The 27,457-nt window shown below is 48.0% G+C and overlaps 1 protein-coding gene across 9 annotated transcripts in view; it reads left to right on the top strand.

Annotated features, from left to right (window-relative positions):
* The window catches only part of STXBP5L (syntaxin binding protein 5L), a 619,515-nt gene that overhangs the window by 568,859 nt on the left and 23,199 nt on the right, over positions 1–27,457 (top strand). For 5 of the 9 annotated variants that reach the window (XM_063956843.1, XM_063956842.1, XM_063956846.1 and 2 more), the window contains 6 exons: positions 5,533–5,637; positions 5,965–6,204; positions 7,822–8,182; positions 16,985–17,150; positions 23,004–23,115; positions 23,856–24,076. In XM_063956843.1, coding sequence (XP_063812913.1) covers positions 5,533–5,637; positions 5,965–6,204; positions 7,822–8,182; positions 16,985–17,150; positions 23,004–23,115; positions 23,856–24,076 — 1,205 coding nt within the window. The remainder of the gene's footprint in view (positions 1–5,532; positions 5,638–5,964; positions 6,205–7,821; positions 8,183–16,984; positions 17,151–23,003; positions 23,116–23,855; positions 24,077–27,457) is intronic. The other 4 variants (XM_063956847.1, XM_063956850.1, XM_063956849.1 and 1 more) reach the window with 1 other exon arrangement.

Here is a 27,457-nt window from a genome sequence, read left to right as displayed (position 1 = left end):
CTTGTAGTTCAACAACAGCCGGAGAGACTGTGCTTGTCTCCACCAGTTCTGGAGTATTCCTGGGCTTAGATTCCCTAGTTCTGTGCTTGTGTCCCTGTAGCAGTAGTAGTGGTAGAACCATGCTTGTTAGTAAGTGGCTCCGTCAGTTCCTCTCTGTGGTATTATGTGTATAGCAGTGATCCTGCTCGTGTGTCACTTCATCTCTATATACTAACAATGACTATGTATATACTAACAAGCTTTACTCTACTGGCAGGTGACGCAAGGTCAGAGACTTGGAGACGCCAGTCAGTGTAGCACAGGCCGGTGGTTGTGTCTGATAATGGTCATTCTAACTATATATCATCCATCCCTACTTACAATCCCCACAGAGGGGACCAAGGTCTCACCAACGGTTCCTTATATATTCCTGTAGCATGTGTCCGTATAGTGAGTGCAGCTACCATACTCCATACACTGAGTGCAGCTACCACACGTCTATTACTGTATACCAGTGGTTCTCAAACTCTGTCCTTAGGACCCCAAACAAATCACGTTTCCCAGGTCACCCAGCAGGGGCACAGGTATACTCATTACTCATTCATGTTTCCCAGGTCACCCAGCAGGGGCACAGGTGTACTCATTACTCATACATGTTTCCCAGGTCACCCAGCAGGGGCACAGGTGTACTCATTACTCATTCACGTTTCCCAGGTCACCCAGCAGGGGCACAGGTGTACTCATTACTCATACATGTTTCCCAGGTCACCCAGCAGGGGCACAGGTGTACTCATTACTCATTAATGTTTCACAGGTCACCCAGCAGGGGCACAGGTGTACTCATTACTCATACATGTTTCCCAGGTCACCCAGCAGGGGCACAGGTGTACTCATTACTCATTCACGTTTCCAAGGTCACCCAGCAGGGTCACAGGTGTACTCATTACTCATACACGTTTCCCAGGTCACCCAGCAGGGGCACAGGTGTACTCATTACTCATTCACGTTTCCCAGGTCACCCAGCAGGGGCACAGGTGTACTCATTACTCATTCACGTTTCCCAGGTCACCCAGCAGGGGCACAGGTGTACTCATTACTCATTCACGTTTCCCAGGTCACCCAGCAGCGGCACAGGTGAACTCATTACTCATTAATGTTTCACAGGTCTCCCAGCAGGGGCACAGGTGTACTCATTACTCATACACGTTTCCCAGATCACCCAGCAGGGGCACAGGTGTACTCATTACTCATTCACGTTTCCCAAGTCACCCAGCAGTGGCACAGATGTACTCATTACTCATTCACGTTTCCCAGGTCACCCAGCAGGTGCACCGGTGTACTCATTACTCATTCACGTTTCCCAGGTCATCCAGCAGGTGCACAGGTGTACTCATTACTCATTCACGTTTCACAGGTCACCCAGCAGGTGCACAGGTGTAGTCATTATTCATTAACGTTTCCCAGGTCACCCAGCAGCTGCACAGGTGTACTCATTACTTAGTCACGTTTCCCAGGTCACCCAGCAGGGGCACAGGTGTACTCATTACTCATTTACGTTTCCCAGGTCACCCAGCAGGTGCACAGGTGTACTCATTCACATTTCCCAGGTCACCCAGCAGGTACACAGGTGTACTCATTACTCATTACCATTTCACAGGTCACCCAGCAGATGCACAGGTGTACTTATTACTCATTCACGTTTCCCAGGTCATCCAGCAGGTGCACAGGTGTACTCATTACTCATTAATGTTTCACAGGTCACCCAGCAGGTGCACAGGTGTAGTCATTATTCATTAACGTTTCCCAGGTCACCCAGCAGCTGCACAGGTGTACTCATTACTTAGTCACGTTTCCCAGGTCACCCAGCAGGGGCACAGGTGTACTCATTACTCATACACGTTTCCCAGGTCACCCAGCAGGGGTACAGGTGTACTCATTTCGCATTCACATTTCCCAGCTCATCCAGCAGGGGCACAGGTGTACTCATTACTCATTTACGTTTCCCAGGTCACCCAGCAGGTGCACAGGTGTACTCATTCACATTTCCCAGGTCACCCAGCAGGTACACAGGTGTACTCATTACCATTTCACAGGTCACCCAGCAGATGCACAGGTGTACTCACTACTCATTCACGTTTCACAAGTCACCCAGCAGGTACACAGGTGTACTCATTAATGTTTCACAGGTCACCCAGCAGGTGCACAGGTGTACTCATTATTCATTAACGTTTCCCAGGTCACCCAGCAGGTGCACAGGTGTACTCATTACTTAGTCACGTTTCCCATGTCACTCAGCAGGGGCACAGGTGTACTCATTACTCATACACGTTTCCCAGGTCACCCAGCAGGGGTACAGGTGTACTCATTACTCATTCACATTTCCCAGCTCATCCAGCAGGGGCACAGGTGTACTCATTACTCATTTACGTTTCCCAGGTCACCCAGCAGGTGCACAGGTGTACTCATTACTCATTCACATTTCCCAGGTCACCCAGCAGGTACATAGGTGTACTCATTACTCATTACCATTTCACAGGTCACCCAGCAGATGCACAGGTGTACTCATTACTCATTCACGTTTCCCAGGTCACCCAGCAGGTACACAGGTGTACTCATTACTCATTAATGTTTCACAGGTCACCCAGCAGATGCACAGGTGTACTCATTACTCATTAACACATTTTAATGGATCCGCAGATGGAGCTATTTATTTCACTTTCTATTAGCAGACCTGGAAAACATGCACTGCTCGGGGTCCTCAGGACTGAGTTTGAAAACATATGCTATACACCTATATATTGTGTGCAGCTACCGCACTCTCTGGAAGAGTACCGCCATGAAATGACCATTGTAAGACACAATCAGGGGCTATAATTATAGATGGAACAAATATTCATTGTGCCCAGGAAACATGTGACTTGCTGTAATGTACAGTAAGGGCCACACCAGTGTCTCATATTCTTCTCACCAATAGTTTATAGCAAGGCCAGCCTATACATAATTACCTGTGGGACTAAATGGATAAGAGTCTGACTGAGGCCTAGTTATGTACTATGCACATATACAGTAGAAACAGATATTATGGGGCCCTTGTAGTACTATGTGTAGACAGCAGATGTAGATGATAGTGGTAGACAGTGGGTGTAGAGGACGGTGGTAGACAGTGGGTGTAGATGACGGTGGTAGACAGTAGGTGTAGATGACGGTGGTAGACACTAGACAGTGGGTGTAGATGACGGTGGTAGACAGTAGGTGTAGATGACGGTGGTAGACACTAGACAGTGGGTGTGGATGATGGTGGTAGACAGTGGGTGTGGATGATGGTGGTAGACAGTGGGTGTGGATGATGGTGGTAGACAGTGGGTGTGGGTGATGGTGGTAGACAGTGGGTGTAGAGGACGGTGGTAGACACTAGACAGTGGGTGTGGATGATGGTGGTAATATAGAAACAGATAAGAACCACTTGGCCCATCTGATGGTCTGATGGTAGACAGTGGGTTTGGATGATGGTGGTAGACAGTGGGTGTAGGTAACGGCGGTAGACAGTGGGTGGATGTGACAGTGGGTGTTGAAGACAGTGGTAGACAGTGGGTGTTGATGACGGTGGTAGACAGTGAGTGTAGATGACGTTGGTAGACAGTGGGTGTAGGTGACAGTGGTAGACAGTGGCTGTAGAAGACAGTGGTTGACAGTGGGTGTAGATGACATTGGTTTACAGTGGGTGTAGATGACATTGGTTGACAGTGGATGTAGATGACATTGGTTGACAGTGGGTGTAGATGACGTTGGTAGATAGTGGTTGTAGTTGATGGTGGTAGACAATGGGTGTAGATGATGGTGGTAGACACTAGACAGTGGGTGTGGATGATGGTGGTAGACCGTAGGTGTAGATGATGGTGGTAGACAGTGGGTGTGGATTATGGTGATAGACTGTAGGTGTAGATGACGTTGGTAGACAGTGGGTGTTGATGACGGTGGTAGACAGCAGGTGTAGATGACGTTGGTAGACAGCGGGTTTAGGTTACAGTGGTAGACAGTGGGTGTAGATGACGGTGGTAGACAGTGGTTGTGGATGATGGTGGTAGACAGTGGATGTAGATGATGGTGCTAGACAGATGATAGTGGTAGACAGTGGATGTAGATGACGGTGGTAGACAGTGGGTGTAGATGATGGAGGTAAACAGTGGGTGTAGATGAAGTTGGTAGACAGTGGGTTTAGGTGATGGTGGTAGACAGTGGGTGTAGATGACATTGGTAGATGATGTGGATGTAGATGATGGTAGTAGACAGTGGGTGTAGGTGATGGCGGTAGACAGTCGGTGTAGATGATGGTGATAGACAGTGGGTATAGATGACGTTGGTAGACAGTGGGTATAGATGATGTTGGTAGACAGTGGATGTAGATGACATTGGTAGACAATGGGTGTAGATGATGTTGGTTGACAGTGGTTGTAGATGATGGTAGACAGTAGGTGTAGATGACATTGGTAGACAATGGGTGTAGATGATGTTGGTTGACAGTGGGTGTAGATGATGGTAGACAGTGGGTGTAGATGACAGTGGTAAACAGTGGGTGTAGATGACGGTGGTAGACAGTGGGTGTAGGTGACATTGGTAGACAGTGGGTGTTGGTGACGGTGGTAGACAGTGGATGTTGATGACGGTGGTAGACAGTGGGTGTAGATGACGGTGGTAGACAGTGGGTGTAGATGATGGTGGTAGACAGTGGGTGTAGATGATGGTGGTACAGTGGGTATAGATGACGGTGGTAGACAGTGGGTGTAGATGACGGTGGTAGACAGTTGTTGTAGATGACGATGGTAGACAATGGGTGTTGATGACAGTGGTAGACAATGGGTGTAGATGACGGTGGTAGACAGTGGGTGTAGATGACGTTGGTAGACAGTGGGTTTAGGTGACGGTGGTAGACAGTGGGTGTTAGTGACGGTGGTAGACAGTGGGTGTAGATGACGTTGGTAGACAGTGGGTTTAGGTGACGTTGGTAGACAGTGGGTTTAGGTGACGGTGGTAGACAGTGGGTGTTTGTGACGGTGGTAGACAGTGGATGTAGATGATGTTGGTAGACAATGGGTGTAGATGACGGTGGCACACAGTTGGTGTAGATGATGATGGTAGACAATGGGTGTTGATGACGGTGGTAGACAATGGGTGTAGATGACGGTGGTAGACAGTGGGTAGATGACATTGGTAGACAGTGGGTTTAAGTGACGGTGGTAGACAGTGGGTGTTGATGACGGTGGTAGACAGTGGATGTAGGTGACGGTGGTAGACAGTGGGTTTAGGTGACGGTGGTAGACAGTGGATGTAGATGACGATGGTAGACAGTGGGTGTTGATGACGGCAGTAGACGTCAGTGTAGCTTAGAGTGATGGATAGCTACTGCAGTGTGAATATATAACACTGGAGAGGGAAAAGATACAGAGTTATTTTGTGTAAGATTAGATAAATAATTAGTGGTTTATTTTTACAACTCTGACCAAATAACTGTTGCTTGAATTGTCGCTGTCCTCTTGCAATACGTGGCTTCTGTAGCAGTAGGTTACATATCCAGACGGGCAATGCTTCAGCAGTTACACGGAGTCAGTACATACTCAAATGATGAATCCCACTATTCTCCCAACTCGTGGCCAGAGAAAGGTAAGAGCACACGTGTGTAGCGCTGTGTGTCCTGTGCACTGTGGTAGTCGTGTGTGTCCAGGTTTTAGTGGGTAATAGTATATTAGCAATGTACCGGTATGTTGTATTTATGCATTATAGAATGATAGCTCAGGGGAATAGTAAGTTACTGACTCTTAGTACCAATCTGTTGCACAAGGTAAGTGTCCGTAGCGAATGCAGGGCCTCAGCGTGACTCATTGGCCACATCCATATCCACGTCCATTATACGGCACATGAGCAGGGGTAGGTGAGGCTGTGCTGCGGGGTCGCCGGGGTTATGACCTGCTGTCTGTACTCTTCCTGTAGAGACTCGGGAAAGCAACGTCAGCCGCTCACGCAGCTCCAGTGTGTCCAGCATCGATAAAGAGTCCAAGGAGGCCGTCACGGCCTTGTACTTCATGGAGTCCTTCGCCCGGAAGAACGACCCGTCCCCTCTGCCATGCCTGTGGGTGGGGACCAGCCTGGGGATGGTGCTGATCGTATCCCTCAATGTGCCGGTCACCGAAGAGCAGAGGCAGACGGAGCCGGTGCTGGTCTCTCCTAGCGGTAAGCTTTGCTGGACACCCGCCTCTGATGCCGTGTGTGTTCTCCGCTCTCCCTCGTTCTCTAACGCTTCATTTACAGTGCCAGGACCCGCTGTAGCGTCTGTTGTCATGCTGGCATGTGCGTCTTCATGCTAACGCTAGTGGCCGTCCTTCCCTGGGGTACAGCCGTGCGTCTGTGTGTACAAGGACTGAGACACCCACTTTGTGCATCTGCAGACGATGTAGTACCACTTGGTGCACCCTGGAAACTTGCCCCAGCCCCCTGCTAGCTGCAGAGCCTCCATCAGGGTGCGGCCTCCTGTGTGAGCAGTGTAGCGCCTGAGCTTGCAGCCCGCTATGCGACACCCCCACGTAACACACCCGTAGCACATTGCGGGCCTGAGCCAGAGTCGCGGGTGTGATATTATGTAGATGCTAGTTTCCCCTTGTGTATAGTGTGCGCTGAATGTGCCGGCTACAGTCCACCATCGGTGCACCATTGCCACCTGTACCTACCCTATGGCAGCTGCAGTGTCTCTGGCTGAGCGTGGCCTCTGTGGCTGAGAACGCAGCCGCCATCACTGACACACCGCGACACTCCCCTAACGCACCGGCGAGAGGGATTTTCTTACATCTACTACAGCCCAGTTACTGCTGATTGTTATACTGCTTCATATCTGTATCGGCCCCATATGCAGTAGCGTACACTGAGTACACTCAGGGTAACGCATGCACTGTTGGGGTTTTCTGTATTTCTCGTAAATGTGCAGCAGCAAATAATCGCTGCACCACATGACTATCGGAGCTGCGTGCGGTTAGCGTGTGCCTCTGCGTCATGCCCTGCGTCTGAATATTCAACGCCCAGGAACACCCAATATATCTCTTGTACATCTCTGAGACCGTGCGTCTCAGACGGTCCTGCATCTGATTTAGAATAAGGCCTCAGTGTGCACCGAAACCCCCCCCCCCCCAAGTTTGGACTAGTGCACCCAGCACACAGTGGCGGCTTGTGTGCTGGGTGCACTAGTCCAAACTTGTCCTGGCTGCTGAGTATTCTGACTTGGTGATTGTGTCACTTACATGGGATCAGTGTAACAGGCAGAGAGCGTCCGGGGAATGGATTACAGGGATCACTCTTATCCGGAGCTCACAGGAATGCTGCAGATTAAAGGGGTTTTGCAGGAACAGGGCTGGGAGCCACGTCTGCTGCTTTCCCTCCCTGCCAGGAAGAAATAGAGAGCGGGTGATTGTTATCCTATGTGGGTTATCTCCCAGATTATACCGGGTCTTCGGCTATCATCGTCGTTCCAGTCTCTTGTCCTCCAATCGTGTACTACAGCTGTCTCTCTTCTTCATCCTCGTATGTCACACCAGATACCGGCAATAGTTCCTGAGCTCAGCCTGGCAGTCTGGTGTCAGGTGTTTTACCTGTTCTATATGGCATCCTACATTGTCTAATGGATGCCCCATATCTTCAGCCCAGCACTGGGAGCAACCCTCAGGTATATGTTATTGAATAAACACCTCAAATCTCTGTGCACCATTCTTCCTCTTTATTGATCCATCATAGCCCAGATAGGAACACAAGAACACGGTGAAATGTATTTGTCCAGTGTATGACACCCATTGTGCTTCCCAGGTACCGTGCTCACGCTGAAGGGGGCCGTGCTCAGGATCTCCTGCCTGGACTGTATGGGCTCCTTAATACACCCCTCGTACGAAGTTTGGAGGGACCCGAACAGCACAGAAGACAACGAGAGGACGAGGAAGAGGAAACTGGTCACGTTCTCTCCATCCTCATCCCAAGATATGAGCGACCATCAGTTTGCTGTCGTCTGCTCGGAAAAGCAAGCCAAAGTGTTCTCTCTGCCTTCCCAGACCTGCCTGTACGTCCACAACATCACCGAGACCTCCTTCCTGCTGCAGGCCGACGTGGTGAATATGTGCAACACCGTCCTGCTGGCGTGCTTCTGTGCCAACGGGCACCTCATGACAATAAGGTAACCTGCCCTTGGTAGGATTCGCCGTCTCACGTATAGGGCCACTACCAATCAGCTGCATGTTTCCTCGTGTCACAGGGCTACTGAGATGAATGGCACCTGCAGTATATGTAACAGTTCCCGTACCGTAACAGAGTATCAGGGGTGTGACATCATCGGCCTGATTTAGAGTTCACAGTGAAACTCGCTACATTTGTGTACAGATGGGTCCTCCGTTATCTTGACTGTTTCTGTGCCTAGACGAAGGTTTAGTCACGCCTAGGCGATAGCTTAGCCTGCTGAGTTTAATCACGGACAGGCGCGTTGAGGCGATACTAGATACTCAGCATGCATTACACATCTCCACCACTGGGTGGCTAATGCTCCACTAATCCAGTACTTTAGATCGTATAGCGGCGGATTGATCTACAGCTCTGGCAAATGGTCAGTGACGACTGTAATGTTAATAGATGGTGACCAATGGTCAGACGGAGAGAGTAAAAAAAAAAAAAATAGTTTATACAGACACAAATGAACATGTTAAAACACTTGTGTATGCAGACACAAGATTGTGCACCTCCGTGCGATTAGGCGCGCCTCTCTGTGACTAGGCGTGCCTCCCTGTGCCCCGGTACGCTGCGTATGCCCGATCGTGACTAACGCGAGGACTTATCTATAGGTGCAGAAATCCATGTACACAGCTGTGTGTATCTTCATCTGTTACTATAATACTGGTCGCACAGGTAAATTCATATTTAGTAAATGACCCCCATTTTTCAAATTATCAAAGATATTCCTTATATTCTTCCAGAAATTGGATAAAATCTTGTGACAAGTAAAAATAAGATTTTACTTACCGATAAATCTATTTCTCGTAGTCCGTAGTGGATGCTGGGACTCCGTAAGGACCATGGGGATATAGCGGCTCCGCAGGAGACAGGGCACAATAATAAAAGCTTTAGGATCAGGTGGTGTGCACTGGCTCCTCCCCCTATGACCCTCCTCCAAGCCTCAGTTAGGATACTGTGCCCGGACGAGGGTGCATAATAAGGAAGGATATTGAATCCCGGGTAAGACTCATACCAGCCACACCAATCACACCGTACAACCTGTGATCTGAACCCAGTTAACAGTATGATAACAACGAAGGAGCCTCTGAAAAGACGGCTCACAACAAGAATAACCCGATTTTTGTAACAATAACTATGTACAAGTATTGCAGACAATCCGCACTTGGGATGGGCGCCCAGCATCCACTACGGACTACGAGAAATAGATTTATCGGTAAGTAAAATCTTATTTTCTCTGACGTCCTAGTGGATGCTGGGACTCCGTAAGGACCATGGGGATTATACCAAAGCTCCCAAACGGGCGGGAGAGTGCGGATGACCCTGCAGCACCGAATGAGAGAACTCCATGTCCTCCTCAGCCAGGGTATCAAATTTGTAGAATTTAGCAAACGTGTTTGCCCCTGACCAAGTAACTGCTCGGCAAAGTTGTAAAGCCGAGACCCCTCGGGCAGTCGCCCCAGATGAGCCCCCTTCCTTTTGGAATGGGCTTTTACAGATTTTGGCTGTGGCAGGCCTGCCACAGAATGTGTAAACTGAATTGTATTACAAATCCAGCGAGCAATCATCTGCTTAGAAGCAGGAGCACCCATCTTGTTGGGTGCATACAGGCTAAACAGCGAGTCAGATTTTCTGACTCCAGCCGTCCTGGAAACATATTTTTCAGGGCCCTGACAACGTCAAGTAACTTGGAGTCCTCCAAGTCCCTAGTACCCGCAGGTACCACAATAGGTTGGTTCATGTGAAAAACAGAAAACACCTTAAGGAGAAATTGAGGACGAGTCCTCAATTTTGCCCTGTCAGAATGAAAAATTAAGTAAGGGCTTTATATATGATAAAGCCGCCAATTCTGACACACGCCTGGCTGAAGCCAGGGCTAATAAAATATCTCACATGGAAGGTGACGATGCTAAGTCCACAGTGGTGAGTGGTTCAAACCAATGTGACTTTAGGAAACTCAAAACAACATTGAGATCCCAAGGTGCCACTGGGGCACAAAAGGAGGCTGTATATGCAGTACCCCTTTTACAAACATCTGAACGTCAGGCACTAAAGCCAGTTCTTTCTGGAAGAAATTCGACAGGGCCGAAATTTGAACCTTAATGGACCCTAATTTTAGGCCCATAGACAGTCCTGTTTTCAGGAAATGTAGGAAACGACCCAGTTGGAATTCCTCTGTAGGGGCCTTCTTGGCCTCACACCACGCAACATATCTTCACCAAATGCGGTGAAAATGTTTTGCGGTTACATCCTTCCTGTCTTCGACCAGGGTAGGGATGACTTCATCTGGAATGCCCTTTCAGGATCCGGCGTTCAACCGCCATGCCGTCAAACGCGGCCGCGGTAAGTCTTGGAACAGACAAGGCCCCTGCTGGAGCAGGTCCTTTCTTAAAGGTAGAGGCCACGGGTCTTCCGTGAACATCTCTTGAAGTTTCGGGTACCAAGTCCTTCTTGGCCAATCCGGAACCACGAGTATCGTTCTTACTCATCTCCCTCTTATGATTCTCAGTACTTTTGGTATGAGAGGCAGAGGAGGGAACACATACTCTGACTGGTACACCCACAGTGTTACCAGAGCGTCCACCGCTATTGCCTGAGGGTCCCTTGACCTGGCGCAATATCTGTCTAGTTTTTTGTTCAGGCGGGACGCCATCATGTCCACCTTTGGTTTTTCCCAACGGTTTACAATCATGTGGAAGACTTCCCGATGAAGTCCCCACTCTCCCGGGTGGAGGTCATGCCTGCTGAGGAAGTCTGCTTCCCAGTTTTCCACTCCCGGAATGAACACTGCTGAGAGTGTTATCACATGATTTTTCGCCCAGCGAAGAATCCTTGTAGTTTCTGCCATTTCCCTCCTGCTTCTTGTGCCGCCCTGTCTGTTTACGTGGGCGACTGCCGTGATGTTGTCCCACTGGATCAATACCGGCTGACCTTGAAGCAGAGGTCTTGCTAAGCTTAGAGCATTGTAAATTGCCCTTAGCTCCAGTATATTTATGTGGAGAGAAGTCTCCAGACTTGATCACACTCTCTGGAAATTTTTTCCTTGTGTGACTGCTCCCCAGCCACTCAGGCTGGCATCCGTGGTCACCAGGACCCAGTCCTGAATGCCGAATCTGCGGCCCTTTCATAGATGAGCACTCTGCAGCCACCGCAGAAGAAACACCCTTGTCCTTGGAGACAGGGTTATCCGCTGATGCATCTGAAGATGCGATCCGGACCATTTTTCCAGCAGATCCCACGGAAAGGTTCTTGCGTGAAATCTACCGAATGGGATCGCTTTGTAAGAAACCACCATTTTTCACAGGATCCTTGTGCAATGATGCACTGACACTTTTCCTGGTTTTAGGAGGTTCCTGACTAGCTCGGATAACTCCCTGGCTTTCTTCTCCGGGAGAAAACATCCTTTTCTGGACTGTGTCCAGAATCATCCCTAGGAACAGTAGACGTGTCGTCGGAAAAAACTGCGATTTTGGAATATTTAGAATCCACTCGTGCTGTCGTAGAACTACTTAAGATAGTGCTACTCCGACCTCCAACTGTTCTCTGGACCTTGCCCTTATCAGGAAAGCGTCCATATTTCTTTTAAGAAGAATCATCATTTCGGCCATTACCTTGGTAAAGACCCGGGGTGCCGTGGACAATCCAAACGGCAGCGTCTGAACTGATAGTGACAGTTCTGTACCACGAACCTGAGGTACCCTTGGTGAGAAGGCAAATTTGGACATGTAGGTAAGCGTCCCTGATATCCAGTGACACCATATCGTCCCCTTCTTCCTGGTTCGCTATCACTACTCTGAGTGACTCCATCTTGATTTGAACGCTTGTATGTAAGTGTTCAAATATTTCAGATCTCACCGAGCCGTCTGGCTTCAGTACCACAATATAGTGTGGAATAATACCCCTTCCCTTGTTGTAGAAGGGGTACTTTGATTATCACCTGCTGGGAATACAGCCTGTGAATTGTTCCCAATACTGCCTCCCTGTCGGAGGGAGACGTTGGTAAAGCAGACTTCAGGAACTTGTGAGGGGGAGACGTCTCGAATTTCCAATGTACACCTGGGATACTACGTGTAGGATCCAGGAGTCCACTTGTGAGTGAGCCCCCTGCGTGACATTATCACGTAATTCCTAAATAAGCCATCCATTCCAGTGTCGACTCCCTAGAGAGTGACATCACCAATACAGGCAATTTTCTCCGCCTCCTCACCAACATCGTCCTCCTACATGTCGACACACACGTACCGACACACATCACACACACAGGGAATGCTCTGATAGAGGACAGGACCCCACTAGCCCTTTGGGGAGACAGAGGGAGAGTTTGCCAGCACACACCAAAAACGCTATAATTATACAGGGACAACCCCTTATACAAGTGTTTTCCCTTATAGCATTTTTATATATGTAATCATATCGCCAAATAAGTGCCCCCCCTCTCTGTTTTAACCCTGTTTCTGTAGTGCAGTGCAGGGGAGAGCCTGGGAGCCTTCCTCACAGCAGAGCTGAGCAGGAAAATGGCGCCGTGTGCTGAGGAGAATAGGCCCCGCCCCCTTTTCGGCGGGCTCTTCTCCCGGAGTTTGTGAGATCTGGCAGGGGTTAAATACATCCATATAGCCTCAAGGGCTATATGTGATGTATTTTAGCCATAAAAAGGTATTATACATTGCTGCCCAGGGCGCCCCCCCCAGCGCCCTGCACCCTCAGTGACAGTTGGTGACTGTTGGCGAAGTGTGCTGACAACAATGGCGCACAGCTGCAGTGCTGTGCGCTACCTTATGAAGACTGAAAGTCTTCTGCCGCCTGTTTCTGGACCTCTGGACCTCTTCAACTTCGGCATCTGCAAGGGGGGTCGGCGGCACGGCTCCGGGACCGGACTCCATGGCTGGGCCTGTGTTCGATCCCTCTGGAGCTAATGGTGTCCAGTAGCCTAAGAAGCAAATCCATCCTGCACGCAGGTGAGTTTACTTCTCTCCCCTAAGTCCCTCGTAGCAGTGAGCCTGTTGCCAGCAGGACTCACTGAAAATAAAAAACCTAACTTAAACTTTTATTCTAAGCAGCTCAGGAGAGCCACCTAGATTGCACCCTTCTCGTCGGGCACAAAAATCTAACTGAGGCTTGGAGGAGGGTCATAGGGGGAGGAGCCAGTGCACACCACCTGATCCTAAAGCTTTTATTATTGTGCCCTGTCTCCTGCGGAGCCGCTATATCCCCATGGTCCTTACGGAGTCCCAGCATCCACTAGGACGTCAGAGAAAGATTGGATACTGTCAGAGCTTAATAACTGTTTCCCCTTAGTGGATACATTTGTATCTGAATGTTTCATATGCTCCTTTGTCAGTGGATACAACACTGCTCATGGAGCTAGAACACACAGACATTACTGAGACCTTATGACTGAGCTTGTATATTAACTCTGAGATACAGAGAGACACAGTACACATTTAGCATTCTGATCAGTTTATTGAGAGACAATTCAGCAAAATATATAGTAAATCATTAGCACCACATAAGTTGATATCTGGAATTTGGTTTCAACGATCTCACATCTGGAATCCTGGGAAGGAATACAATTAATTTGTGGGACATTTATTCTTGCAGCTTTCTCAGCTATCTAAAAAGTATAATATAACACACATAGACATGGAATATTTTTGACACACTCATGACCATCTATAGATTTTGCTAGCAATACATGAGCGAATCCGATGACATCTAGTGCGCAGCACTTTTATTTTAAACACTATTTCTTTTCTATTTACACGATTCTACTTTCCTTTTAATATTCGCTGGTTTTAACATATAATTCAATAAAATTTATATCTTAATACAAGACTGTGTGCACCACCATAGGGCATTTCGAATTCTTTCTTCTCTTTTTTTCTTGTATCTTCATCTGTAGATACAATGTATACATAGTGTGTCAGCCGTCATTATCATCGGAAGCTGGCATCAGGCCCGTGGGACACACACAGACACATCTTACATGTACTAAACAAAACACAGGGGTGAATAACTACTGCGCCCACAGACAGCTGCGGTGAAGGCGCACAAGGAGATGTCACTCTCTCTCCAAAAAGAACAGTCACAAACAATACAGTGGTGCGCCTTCTACTGCGCTATCCGCCAGTTTGAGGTATTAAGTTAATGGTCACTCTTCGCAACTACAATGAAGTCCCAAACATGAGGAGGGGTGACTTTCAACAGTTCAAAATAGTTCATGCAGAGTAGTATATTGGAGCCTATACGGATGGTAATTGATAGATGTAGGTCATATGTGGGTACGCACCGTACTTACATGTGCGGTGTTGCACGAACTGTTCATAAAGGTATCTTTCTCCTCCTTCCGTGTCGTGGGTTCCCTTGCTCTTCTTTCCTTTTTTCTCCTCAATCGCCGCTCATAAACGGAGAAGGGCAGAAGGGGGGGTGCAAAGAAAAACCGGATGGTGTAATACGTTCAATGTGCAATAGTCAGGGTGATGTATGTGTAGCTAAGAAATCGGTATTATATCGGGAACATACCCAACTTACATCAAAATAAGCGGGTTGTTCATATAAAGGTATCTTTTCAAAAGTACTGATGAAAAAAGAGGGTCATGCGTACCCCGAACTCACGTTCTGCAAATACCGCACAGGCACATCAAGGTTTCTTTAGTGGGTTATTTCCTGTTCGTCCCTTTCTGTGTTGTTATCAAGGCCACAAGATACTCGAATCCTCATAAAAGAGAAGAGTGAAGGGATACGTGGACCCCAATGGTGTAATACGTTCGATATATGGCTACCAAAAAGGTGTGCAGGGAATAAGGAGGTGATACAAGATCTGGGACGTACCAAACTTACATAGACATAAGACAAGATAATCTTATAAAGGTATCTTTCAAAAGTATTGATAGTGTGGGGGTGATGCGTACCCCGAACTCACGTTCTACAGATGTTGTACAGGCACGTCACGGTTTCTTTAATGGATCCCTTCCTTTTTCTTCTTCTATACTGTCGCTGAGGCCACAGGATACACAAACCCTCACAAAGGAGAAGGTTTCATGATAATGTATCCATTTATTGTAAATAAAATATTTTTTGTTTGTTTTTAAAAAAGTTCTCATAAAATTATCAAAATTATCCAGATATCAGATATATGAAATGAGTCACCATATACATAACAAAGGATCACAATCCAATATTGGGAGGTAGTTATGGAAAAACAAACACAGACCTGGGGTGTGGTAACTCCGGACTCCCACACTCCAAACGGCTGTTCTCCTGGATATTGGGGTGTTCCTCCTTTACCACCCAATATCCAGGAGAACAGCCGTTTGGAGTGTGGGAGTCCGGAGTTACCACACCCCAGGTCTGTGTTTGTTTTTCCATAACTACCTCCCAATATTGGATTGTGATCCTTTGTTATGTATATGGTGACTCATTTCATATATCTGATATCTGGATAATTTTGATAATTTTATGAGAACTTTTTTAAAAACAAACATAAAAAATATTTTATTTACAATAAATGGATACATTATCATGAAACCTTCTCCTTTGTGAGAGTTTGTGTATCCTGTGGCCTCAGCGACAGTATAGAAGAAGAAAAAGGAAGGGATCCATTAAAGAAACCGTGACGTGCCTGTACAACATCTGTAGAACGTGAGTTCGGGGTACGCATCACCCCCACACTATCAATACTTTTGAAAGATACCTTTATAAGATTATCTTGTCTTATGTCTATGTAAGTTTGGTACGTCCCAGATCTTGTATCACCTCCTTATTCCCTGCACACCTTTTTGGTAGCCATATATCGAACGTATTACACCATTGGGGTCCACGTATCCCTTCACTCTTCTCTTTTATGAGGATTCGAGTATCTTGTGGCCTTGATAACAACACAGAAAGGGACGAACAGGAAATAACCCACTAAAGAAACCTTGATGTGCCTGTGCGGTATTTGCAGAACGTGAGTTCGGGGTACGCATGACCCTCTTTTTTCATCAGTACTTTTGAAAAGATACCTTTATATGAACAACCCGCTTATTTTGATGTAAGTTGGGTATGTTACAGATATAATACCGATTTCTTAGCTACACATACATCACCCTGACTATTGCACATTGAACGTATTACACCATCCGGTTTTTCTTTGCACCCCCCCTTCTGCCCTTCTCCGTTTATGAGCGGCGATTGAGGAGAAAAAAGGAAAGAAGAGCAAGGGAACCCACGACACGGAAGGAGGAGAAAGATACCTTTATGAACAGTTCGTGCAACACCGCACATGTAAGTACGGTGCGTACCCACATATGACCTACATCTATCAATTACCATCCGTATAGGCTCCAATATACTACTCTGCATGAACTATTTTGAACTGTTGAAAGTCACCCCTCCTCATGTTTGGGACTTCATTGTAGTTGCGAAGAGTGACCATTAACTTAATACCTCAAACTGGCGGATAGCGCAGTAGAAGGCGCACCACTGTATTGTTTGTGACATCTTACATGTACATGCCAGCGACATACGTGATAATCGCTAAATACAAAGCTGCGCATTTCCTGTCACATGCAGCAGACGCATCCCGGCATGCGGACACCTGTAGCCTGCGACCATATATTGTGGCCAGATGCTGGAATGTCTGCAGACTCTGTGGTGTAGCGTTGCTGCAACCAACACATTTATGATGAAAAATAAACTATAGAACAATAGCAACATGACTTGTACTTTGTAACGGAGCAAAACCCTTATTATTATATCATGGCGTTTGTCCTTCCAGCCTCCCCAGCCTCCGTCCTCTGCTAGATGTCAATTACTTGCCATTAACGGACATGAGAATAGCGAGGACATTCTGCTTCACCAATGGCGGGCAAGCGCTGTACCTGTGCTCTCCCAGCGAGATCCAAAGAATCACTTACAGCCAGGTGATGTGCGACAGTCTGCAGGTAAGCGCACACATGCTGAGTAATGAAACGCGTCAGCTGCAGACAATCCAGTCTTTATTGTGTGCTGTAGAAGATAAAAACTGTGCTTGCTTAGCACAGTTCCTACACATGAAGCCCCAGTGTGATATCTCCCCAGCAGTTCCTACACATGAAGCCCCAGCATGATATCTCCCCCGCAGTTCCTACACATGAAGCACCGGTGTGATATCTCCCCAGCAGTTCCTACACATGAAGCACCACTGTGATATCTCCCCAGCAGTTCCTACACATGAAGCACCGGTGTGATATCTCCCCAGCAGTTCCTACACATGAAGCCCCAGCATGATATCTCCCCCGCAGTTCCTACACATGAAGCACCGGTGTGATATCTCCCCAGCAGTTCCTACACATGAAGCACCACTGTGATATCTCCCCAGCAGTTCCTACACATGAAGCACCGGTGTGATATCTCCCCAGCAGTTCCTACACATGAAGCCCCAGCATGATATCTCCCCAGCAGTTCCTACACATAAAGCACCACTGTGATATCTCCCCAGCAGTTCCTACACATGAAGCCCCAGTGTGATATCTCCCCAGCAGTTCCTACACATGAAGCACCGGTGTGATATCTCCCCAGCAGTTCCTACACATGAAGCACCAGTGTGATATCTCCCCAGCAGTTCCTACACATGAAGCACCAGTGTGATATCTCCCCAGCAGTTCCTACACATGAAGCACCGGTGTGATATCTCCCCAGCAGTTCCTACACATGAAGCACCAGTGTGATATCTCCCCAGCAGCTCCTACACATGAAGCACCGGTGTGATATCTCCCCAGCAGTTCCTACACATGAAGCCCCACTGTGATATCTCCCCAGCAGTTCCTACACATGAAGCACCGGTGTGATATCTCCCCAGCAGTTCCTACACATGAAGCCCCAGCATGATATCTCCCCAGCAGTTCCTACACATAAAGCACCACTGTGATATCTCCCCAGCAGTTCCTACACATGAAGCCCCAGTGTGATATCTCCCCAGCAGTTCCTACACATGAAGCACCGGTGTGATATCTCCCCAGCAGTTCCTACACATGAAGCACCAGTGTGATATCTCCCCAGCAGTTCCTACACATGAAGCACCAGTGTGATATCTCCCCAGCAGTTCCTACACATGAAGCACCGGTGTGATATCTCCCCAGCAGTTCCTACACATGAAGCACCAGTGTGATATCTCCCCAGCAGCTCCTACACATGAAGCACCGGTGTGATATCTCCCCAGCAGTTCCTACACATGAAGCCCCACTGTGATATCTCCCCAGCAGTTCCTACACATGAAGCACCGGTGTGATATCTCCCCAGCAGTTCCTACACATGAAGCACCGGTGTGATATCTCCCCAGCAGTTCCTACACATGAAGCACCGGTGTGATATCTCCCCAGCAGTTCCTACACATGAAGCACCAGTGTGATATCTCCCCAGCAGTTCCTACACATGAAGCACCGGTGTGATATCTCCCCAGCAGTTCCTACACATGATGCACCAGTGTGATATCTCCCCAGCAGTTCCTACACATGAAGCACCGGTGTGATATCTCCCCAGCAGTTCCTACACATGAAGCACCGGTGTGATATCTCCCCAGCAGTTCCTACACATGAAGCCCCACTGTGATATCTCCCCAGCAGTTCCTACACATGAAGCACCGGTGTGATATCTCCCCAGCAGTTCCTACACATGAAGCACCGGTGTGATATCTCCCCAGCAGTTCCTACACATGAAGCCCCAGTGTGATATCTCCCCAGCAGTTCCTACACATGAAGCACCGGTGTGATATCTCCCCAGCAGTTCCTACACATGAAGCACCGGTGTGATATCTCCCCAGCAGTTCCTACACATGAAGCACCAGTGTGATATCTCCCCAGCAGCTCCTACACATGAAGCACCGGTGTGATATCTCCCCAGCAGTTCCTACACATGAAGCCCCACTGTGATATCTCCCCAGCAGTTCCTACACATGAAGCACCGGTGTGATATCTCCCCAGCAGTTCCTACACATGAAGCACCGGTGTGATATCTCCCCAGCAGTTCCTACACATGAAGCACCGGTGTGATATCTCCCCAGCAGTTCCTACACATGAAGCACCAGTGTGATATCTCCCCAGCAGTTCCTACACATGAAGCACCGGTGTGATATCTCCCCAGCAGTTCCTACACATGATGCACCAGTGTGATATCTCCCCAGCAGTTCCTACACATGAAGCACCGGTGTGATATCTCCCCAGCAGTTCCTACACATGAAGCACCGGTGTGATATCTCCCCAGCAGTTCCTACACATGAAGCCCCACTGTGATATCTCCCCAGCAGTTCCTACACATGAAGCACCGGTGTGATATCTCCCCAGCAGTTCCTACACATGAAGCACCGGTGTGATATCTCCCCAGCAGTTCCTACACATGAAGCCCCAGTGTGATATCTCCCCAGCAGTTCCTACACATGAAGCACCAGTGTGATATCTCCCCAGCAGTTCCTACACATGAAGCACCGGTGTGATATCTCCCCACCAGTTCCTACACATGAAGCACCGGTGTGATATCTCCCCAGCAGTTCCTACACATGAAGCACTGGTGTGATATCTCCCCAGCAGTTCCTACACATGAAGCACCAGTGTGATATCTCCCCAGCAGTTCCTACACATGAAGCCCCAGCATGATATCTCCCCAGCAGTTCCTACACATGAAGCACCAGTGTGATATCTCCCCAGCAGTTCCTACACATGAAGCACCAGTGTGATATCTCCCCAGCAGTTCCTACACATGAAGCCCCAGCATGATATCTAGCCAGCAGTTCCTACACATGAAGCACCAGTGTGATATCTCCCCAGCAGTTCCTACACATGAAGCACCAGTGTGATATCTCCCCAGCAGTTCCTACACATGAAGCAGCAGTGTGATATCTCCCCAGCAGTTCCTACACATGAAGCAGCAGTGTGATATCTCCCCAGCAGTTCCTACACATGAAGCACCGGTGTGATATCTCCCCAGCAGTTCCTACACATGAAGCACCGGTGTGATATCTCCCCAGCAGTTCCTACACATGAAGCACCGGTGTGATATCTCCCCAGCAGTTCCTACACATGAAGCACCGGTGTGATATCTCCCCAGCAGTTCCTACACATGAAGCACCGGTGTGATATCTCCCCAGCAGTTCCTACACATGAAGCACCAGTGTGATATCTCCCCAGCAGTTCCCACACATGAAGCCCCAGCATGATATCTAGCCAGCAGTTCCTACACATGAAGCACCAGTGTGATATCTCCCCAGCAGTTCCTACACATGAAGCACCAGTGTGATATCTCCCCAGCAGTTCCTACACATGAAGCAGCAGTGTGATATCTCCCCAGCAGTTCCTACACATGAAGCAGCAGTGTGATATCTCCCCAGCAGTTCCTACACATGAAGCACTGGTGTGATATCTCCCCAGCAGTTCCTACACATGAAGCACCGGTGTGATATCTCCCCAGCAGTTCCTACACATGAAGCACCGGTGTGATATCTCCCCAGCAGTTCCTACACATGAAGCACCGGTGTGATATCTCCCCAGCAGTTCCTACATATGAAGCACCGGTGTGATATCTCCCCAGCAGTTCCTACACATGAAGCACCGGTGTGATATCTCCCCAGCAGTTCCTGCACATGAAGCACCGGTGTCATATCTCCCCAGCAGTTCCTACACATGAAGCACCGGTGTGATATCTCCCCAGCAGTTCCTACACATGAAGCACCGGTGTGATATCTCCCCAGCAGTTCCTACACATGAAGCACCGGTGTGATATCTCCCCAGCAGTTCCTACACATGAAGCCCCAGTGTGATATCTCCCCAGCAGTTCCTACACTTGAAGCACCGGTGTGATATCTCCCCAGCAGTTCCTACACATGAAGCACCGGTGTGATATCTCCCCAGCAGTTCCTACACATGAAGCACCGGTGTGATATCTCCCCAGCAGTTCCTACACATGAAGCACCGGTGTGATATCTCCCCAGCAGTTCCTACACATGAAGCACCGGTGTGATATCTCCCCAGCAGTTCCTACACATGAAGCACCGGTGTGATATCTCCCCAGCAGTTCCTACATATGAAGCACCGGTGTGATATCTCCCCAGCAGTTCCTACATATGAAGCACCGGTGTGATATCTCCCCAGCAGTTCCTACACATGAAGCACCGGTGTGATATCTCCCCAGCAGTTCCTACACATGAAGCACCGGTGTGATATCTCCCCAGCAGTTCCTACACATGAAGCACCGGTGTGATATCTCCCCAGCAGTTCCTACACATGAAGCACCGGTGTGATATCTCCCCAGCAGTTCCTACACATGAAGCACTGGTGTGATATCTCCCCAGCAGTTCCTACACATGAAGCACCGGTGTGATATCTCCCCAGCAGTTCCTACATATGAAGCACCGGTGTGATATCTCCCCAGCAGTTCCTACATATGAAGCACCGGTGTGATATCTCCCCAGCAGTTCCTACACATGAAGCACCGGTGTGATATCTCCCCAGCAGTTCCTACACATGAAGCACCGGTGTGATATCTCCCCAGCAGTTCCTACACATGAAGCACCGGTGTGATATCTCCCCAGCAGTTCCTACACATGAAGCACCGGTGTGATATCTCCCCAGCAGTTCCTACACATGAAGCACCGGTGTGATATCTCCCCAGCAGTTCCTACACATGAAGCACCGGTGTGATATCTCCCCAGCAGTTCCTACACATGAAGCACCGGTGTGATATCTCCCCAGCAGTTCCTACACATGAAGCACCGGTGTGATATCTCCCCAGCAGTTCCTACATATGAAGCACCGGTGTGATATCTCCCCAGCAGTTCCTACACATGAAGCACCGGTGTGATCTGTCCCCAGCAGATAGCGGTGACTCTAATGATTTCATTACTGGTGCAGTCACAGTAGTTGAGCGATAACTCGCTTAATAAATGACCGTATTCATCCAGTAATATTCCAATAAAGCATTGTCACTTATACTGTGGTGATTGCTCTGCAACGTGTGGAGCTAAATAGCTCCCAATGAAATGTGATGAATATGTAGGATGATTTCTGTTCAGAGAACTGTCTGGGATTTGGTGCACGTGATATAAAGCGCAACCTTTATTATGTTGTTAATAAACATATGGAAACAATAAAACAGCGACATAAAAATCTAGGTAGTACTGTATGTAAAGAGGTGACAGTGTGTACGTATAGAGAAACTATGCATCATTAGTAATATAATTATCACTGAGACGGTCGGGGGGATTTATATTACCTAGGGAATATATAGGATTATCCTGCCTTAGAACTGTAAATCACTGTCTTCATGTTTTTCTTATTTGTTTACTCTGTAATTGGGCGCTGCAGATCCCTTGTGGCGCCATTTGAATAAAGGATAATAATAATAATACTAATAATGAGCCTTTATTGGGTTAGGCAGCTACTTCTGGATGTGAAACAACCTATTTTAATTAGAAAACTCCCAACTCAATTAGAGGTGGCGTTTTGGGTTAATTACCACTTCCAGGATAGTTTGGGGCATGTGGTATAGGTGACTACTATTATACTGTGATAACCCGTGGGTATTCTCAGTGCTGGTTTATTCCATAGCAGTATTCCGCACCCCTTCCACGTGGTCTGTTTTACTGTAATCCAGGGGGTCCGGATGCTGCTGGTCTAAGGGCTAGGAGTCTGTCTGAGGTGGGAGGACTGTGCACCTACCTGCCTATTTCCTCTTACCCTATGCACATAGTGCCCCATACGCACATACATACCTTATTGTAGGCACCGCTCACACTGACACCCTACCTGTTCTGTCTCCCCCTCACCCAGGACATGCTCGGAGACCTCTTCTCGCTGGTGGAGACTCCAGAAGCTCAGAACAGGGGCTTCCTGAAAGGACTGTTTGGTGGAAGCGGACAGACCATTGACAGAGAGGAGCTATGTAGGTAGCACAGTGGAATGAGCTGCTCTAGTAATGTGGGAGAGTACTGTGTATCAGTCTGGAGAACGTGTGTCAGTGATAATGAAAGTACAATAAGATGTGACATCGGGTGTTATGCCGTGCTCCATCCGGTGTGTGTGCAGCCTGGGGACCTCCCGTAACTCCTGTCCACATTGTGGTATGGTAATGGGCGACCTCGCTCCCTCCCAGCCCCACTGTCACTGTATCCTGACCGCTCCTCAGCATTAACAACTTCAGTGACAAATTTTGTTGCAAACAAAATGCTCAGAAATTGTTGGGGGGGGGGGGGGGGGTGTTATTTAAAAAAGTCTAAAGTCTTTTTTTTTTCATAAAATATATCAAAAATAATATATACCTAGGTGGGGGTTTCATTCCTCCCCCCAAAAAACCTCATAGGCTCCTTTTGTAAAATTACTTCCTACCCCCCATCAGAAATAGTTCGCCCACTGGCAAAAAAAATCCCCAGCATTATCTACCCCACCACTCTATGGTAACCCTCGCCCCAGTATTACGTGTTTCGTGGGTTCTCCCGCTTCTGACCACAGTATAACAGGGCAGGGAGTGATGCGATTGGTTTATTCTGTGGCGCTGTGTCACATGACGGTACAGCGGTAATACAGTAATAATATGGAGCTATGTCACACCTAGAACAGTAATGTACGTGTGTCAGGGGTGAGGGTGCAGGCTCTGCATGACCTGATCATCTTCCTCTCTTGCAGTTGGTGAAGCCTCCGCCGGTAAAGCCTCTCGCAGCCTGGCACAGCATATCCCAGGACAGGGCGGCATAGAGGGGGTAAAAGGAGCGGCGACCGGAGTGGCCGGAGATTTATACCGAGCTCGGATAGCCCTGGATGAGAGAGGACAGAGGCTGGGCGAGCTGGAGGATAAGACGGAACGCATGTTATCAAGTGCAGAATCCTTCTCCAAACACGCACACGAGGTACGCGTCTGTGTCTTACGTGTTCTCCCAGCTTTAGGCTATTTCCCGTCCACACGGACTGCGACTGGTAATAGAACCGAAGCATGGTGAGAGTACACGTCTCCACACTGGTTACCGGCGCGCAAAACACTTAAATTCCCCCCATAGAAGTAAGGAGCAGCGTTAGCCTGTTATGATACAGGATATGATGAAACAGAAAATGACACCAACTAAAAAACTTCTCATACACCATTTCTGTGTGGACCTGTTACTCCAATCAGATCCCTCCCAGCAACCCCCGCATGCGCAGACGACTCCCGGGACCGAAACCCAAATGTAGAGCGCCCGGCGCTGATCGCAAACAACAGCTCTTATCGGAAGAGCAATACTGCAATACTAATCATGTTAGTACATATGCGATTACCATCAGTGCGGTAAGTGGCGGGATGTACTGCTGTTGCTTAGTGCATCACGCCCATAGTCACTTGTGATTGGCTGATTGTGAAATCACTGCTGATGCCGTCTGACAGTTCTTATAAACTGTGTATGTATATATATATATATATATATATATATATATATATATTGTGCACAAGACTGAGAATTGCATCATATATATTAGAGAAGCTGAGTTAGGCAATGGTAAAACACATGACTGCAATTCAGGGCAAAGTTGCGTCCAGTTCTGCACCAGGCCCACAATCCCTTACACATTGCACGAAAGACTCCGTAATATCCAGTGCGCACCTAGTGTCAGCGGCCCTCCACTGCAGAGCATTCCCTCTACTCTCTAACTGCCAGTATGTGTAGATCTGCAGAGCATTCCATCTCCTCTCACTGCCAGTATATAGAAATTTGCAGAGCATTCCCTCTACTCTCTCACTGCCAGTATATGTAGGTCTGCAGAGCATTCCATCTCCTCTGTCACTGCCAGTATGTGTAGATCTGCAGAGCATTCTGTCTCCTCTCACTGCCAGTTTATGTAGGTCTGCAGAGCATTTAATCTCCTCTCTCACTGCCAGTATATAGAAATCTGCAGAGCATTCCATCTCCTCTCACTGCCAGTATATAGAAATCTGCAAAGCATTCCCTCTACTGTCTCACTGCCAGTATATGTAGGTCTGCAGAGCATTCCATCTCCTTTCTCACTGCCAGTATATAGAAATCTGCAGAGCATTCCATCTACTCTCTCACTGCCAGTATATAGAAATCTGCAGAGCATTACCTCTACTCTGTCACTGCCAGTATGTGTAGATCTGCAGAGCATTCCATCTACTCTCTCACTGCCAGTATGTGTAGATCTGCAGAGCATTCCCTCTACTCTCTCACTGCCAGTATATAGAAATCTGCAGAGCATTCCCTCTACTCTCTCACTGCCAGTATGTGTAGATCTGCAGAGCATTCCCTCTACTCTCACTGCCAGTATATAGAAATCTGCAGAGCATTCCCTCTACTCTCTCACTGCCAGTATGTGAAGATCTGCAGAGCATTCCCTCTACTCTCACTGCCAGTATATAGAAATCTGCAGAGCATTCCCTCTACTCTCTCACTGCCAGTATGTGAAGATCTGCAGAGCATTCCCTCTACTCTCACTGCCAGTATATAGAAATCTGCAGAGCATTCCCTCTACTCTCTAACTGCCAGTATGTGTAGATCTGCAGAGCATTCCATCTCCTCTCACTGCCAGTATATAGAAATCTGCAGAGCATTCCCTCTACTCTCTCGCTGCCAGTATATGTAGGTCTGCAGAGCATTCCATCTCCTTTGTCACTGCCAGTATGTGTAGATCTGCAGAGCATTCTGTCTCCTCACTGCCAGTTTATGTAGGTCTGCAGAGCATTTAATCTCCTCTCTCACTGCCAGTATATAGAAATCTGCAGAGCATTCCCTCTACTCTCTCACTGCCAGTATATGTAGGTCTGCAGAGCATTCCATCTCCTTTCTCACTGCCAGTATATAGAAATCTGCAGAGCATTCCATCTCCTTTCTCACTGCCAGTATATAGAAATCTGCAGAGCATTCCATCTACTCTCACTGCCAGTATATAGAAATCTGCAGAGCATTCCATCTACTCTCTCACTGCCAGTATGTGTAGATCTGCAGAGCATTCCCTCTACTCTCACTGCCAGTATATAGAAATCTGCAGAGCATTCCCTCTACTCTCTCACTGCCAGTATGTGTAGATCTGCAGAGCATTCCCTCTACTCTCACTGCCAGTATATAGAAATCTGCAGAGCATTCCCTCTACTCTCTCACTGCCAGTATATGTAAGTCTGCAGAGCATTCCATCTCCTTTGTCACTGCCAGTATGTGTAGATCTGCAGAGCATTCTGTCTCCTCACTGCCAGTTTATGTAGGTCTGCAGAGCATTTAATCTCCTCTCTCACTGCCAGTATATAGAAATCTGCAGAGCATTCCATCTCCTCTCACTGCCAGTATATAGAAATGTGCAAAGCATTCCCTCTACTCTCTCACTGCCAGTATATGTAGGTCTGCAGAGCATTCCATCTCCTTTCTCACTGCCAGTATATAGAAATCTGCAGAGCATTCCATCTACTCTCTCACTGCCAGTATATAGAAATCTGCAGAGCATTCCATCTACTCTCTCCCTGCCAGTATGTGTAGATCTGCAGAGCATTCCATCTACTCTCTCACTGCCAGTATGTGTAGATCTGCAGAGCATTCCCTCTACTCTCTCACTGCCAGTATATTGAAATCTGCAGAGCATTCCCTCTACTCTCTCACTGCCAGTATGTGTAGATCTGCAGAGCATTCCCTCTACTCTCACTGCCAGTATATAGAAATCTGCAGAGCATTCCCTCTACTCTCTCACTGCCAGTATGTGAAGATCTGCAGAGCATTCCCTCTACTCTCACTGCCAGTATATAGAAATCTGCAGAGCATTCCCTCTACTCTCTAACTGCCAGTATGTGTAGATCTGCAGAGCATTCCATCTCCTCTCACTGCCAGTATATAGAAATCTGCAGAGCATTCCCTCTACTCTCTCACTGCCAGTATATGTAGGTCTGCAGAGCATTCCATCTCCTTTGTCACTGCCAGTATGTGTAGATCTGCAGAGCATTCTGTCTCCTCACTGCCAGTTTATGTAGGTCTGCAGAGCATTTAATCTCCTCTCTCACTGCCAGTATATAGAAATCTGCAGAGCATTACCTCTACTCTGTCACTGCCAGTATGTGTAGATCTGCAGAGCATTCCATCTACTCTCTCACTGCCAGTATGTGTAGATCTGCAGAGCATTCCCTCTACTCTCTCACTGCCAGTATATAGAAATCTGCAGAGCATTCCCTCTACTCTCTCACTGCCAGTATGTGTAGATCTGCAGAGCATTCCCTCTACTCTCACTGCCAGTATATAGAAATCTGCAGAGCATTCCCTCTACTC

Source organism: Pseudophryne corroboree, chromosome 2, assembly GCF_028390025.1.
Source record: "Pseudophryne corroboree isolate aPseCor3 chromosome 2, aPseCor3.hap2, whole genome shotgun sequence".
In the NCBI taxonomy this organism is placed as follows: domain Eukaryota; kingdom Metazoa; phylum Chordata; class Amphibia; order Anura; family Myobatrachidae; genus Pseudophryne; species Pseudophryne corroboree.
This window is presented reverse-complemented; position numbering and strand designations above follow the sequence as displayed.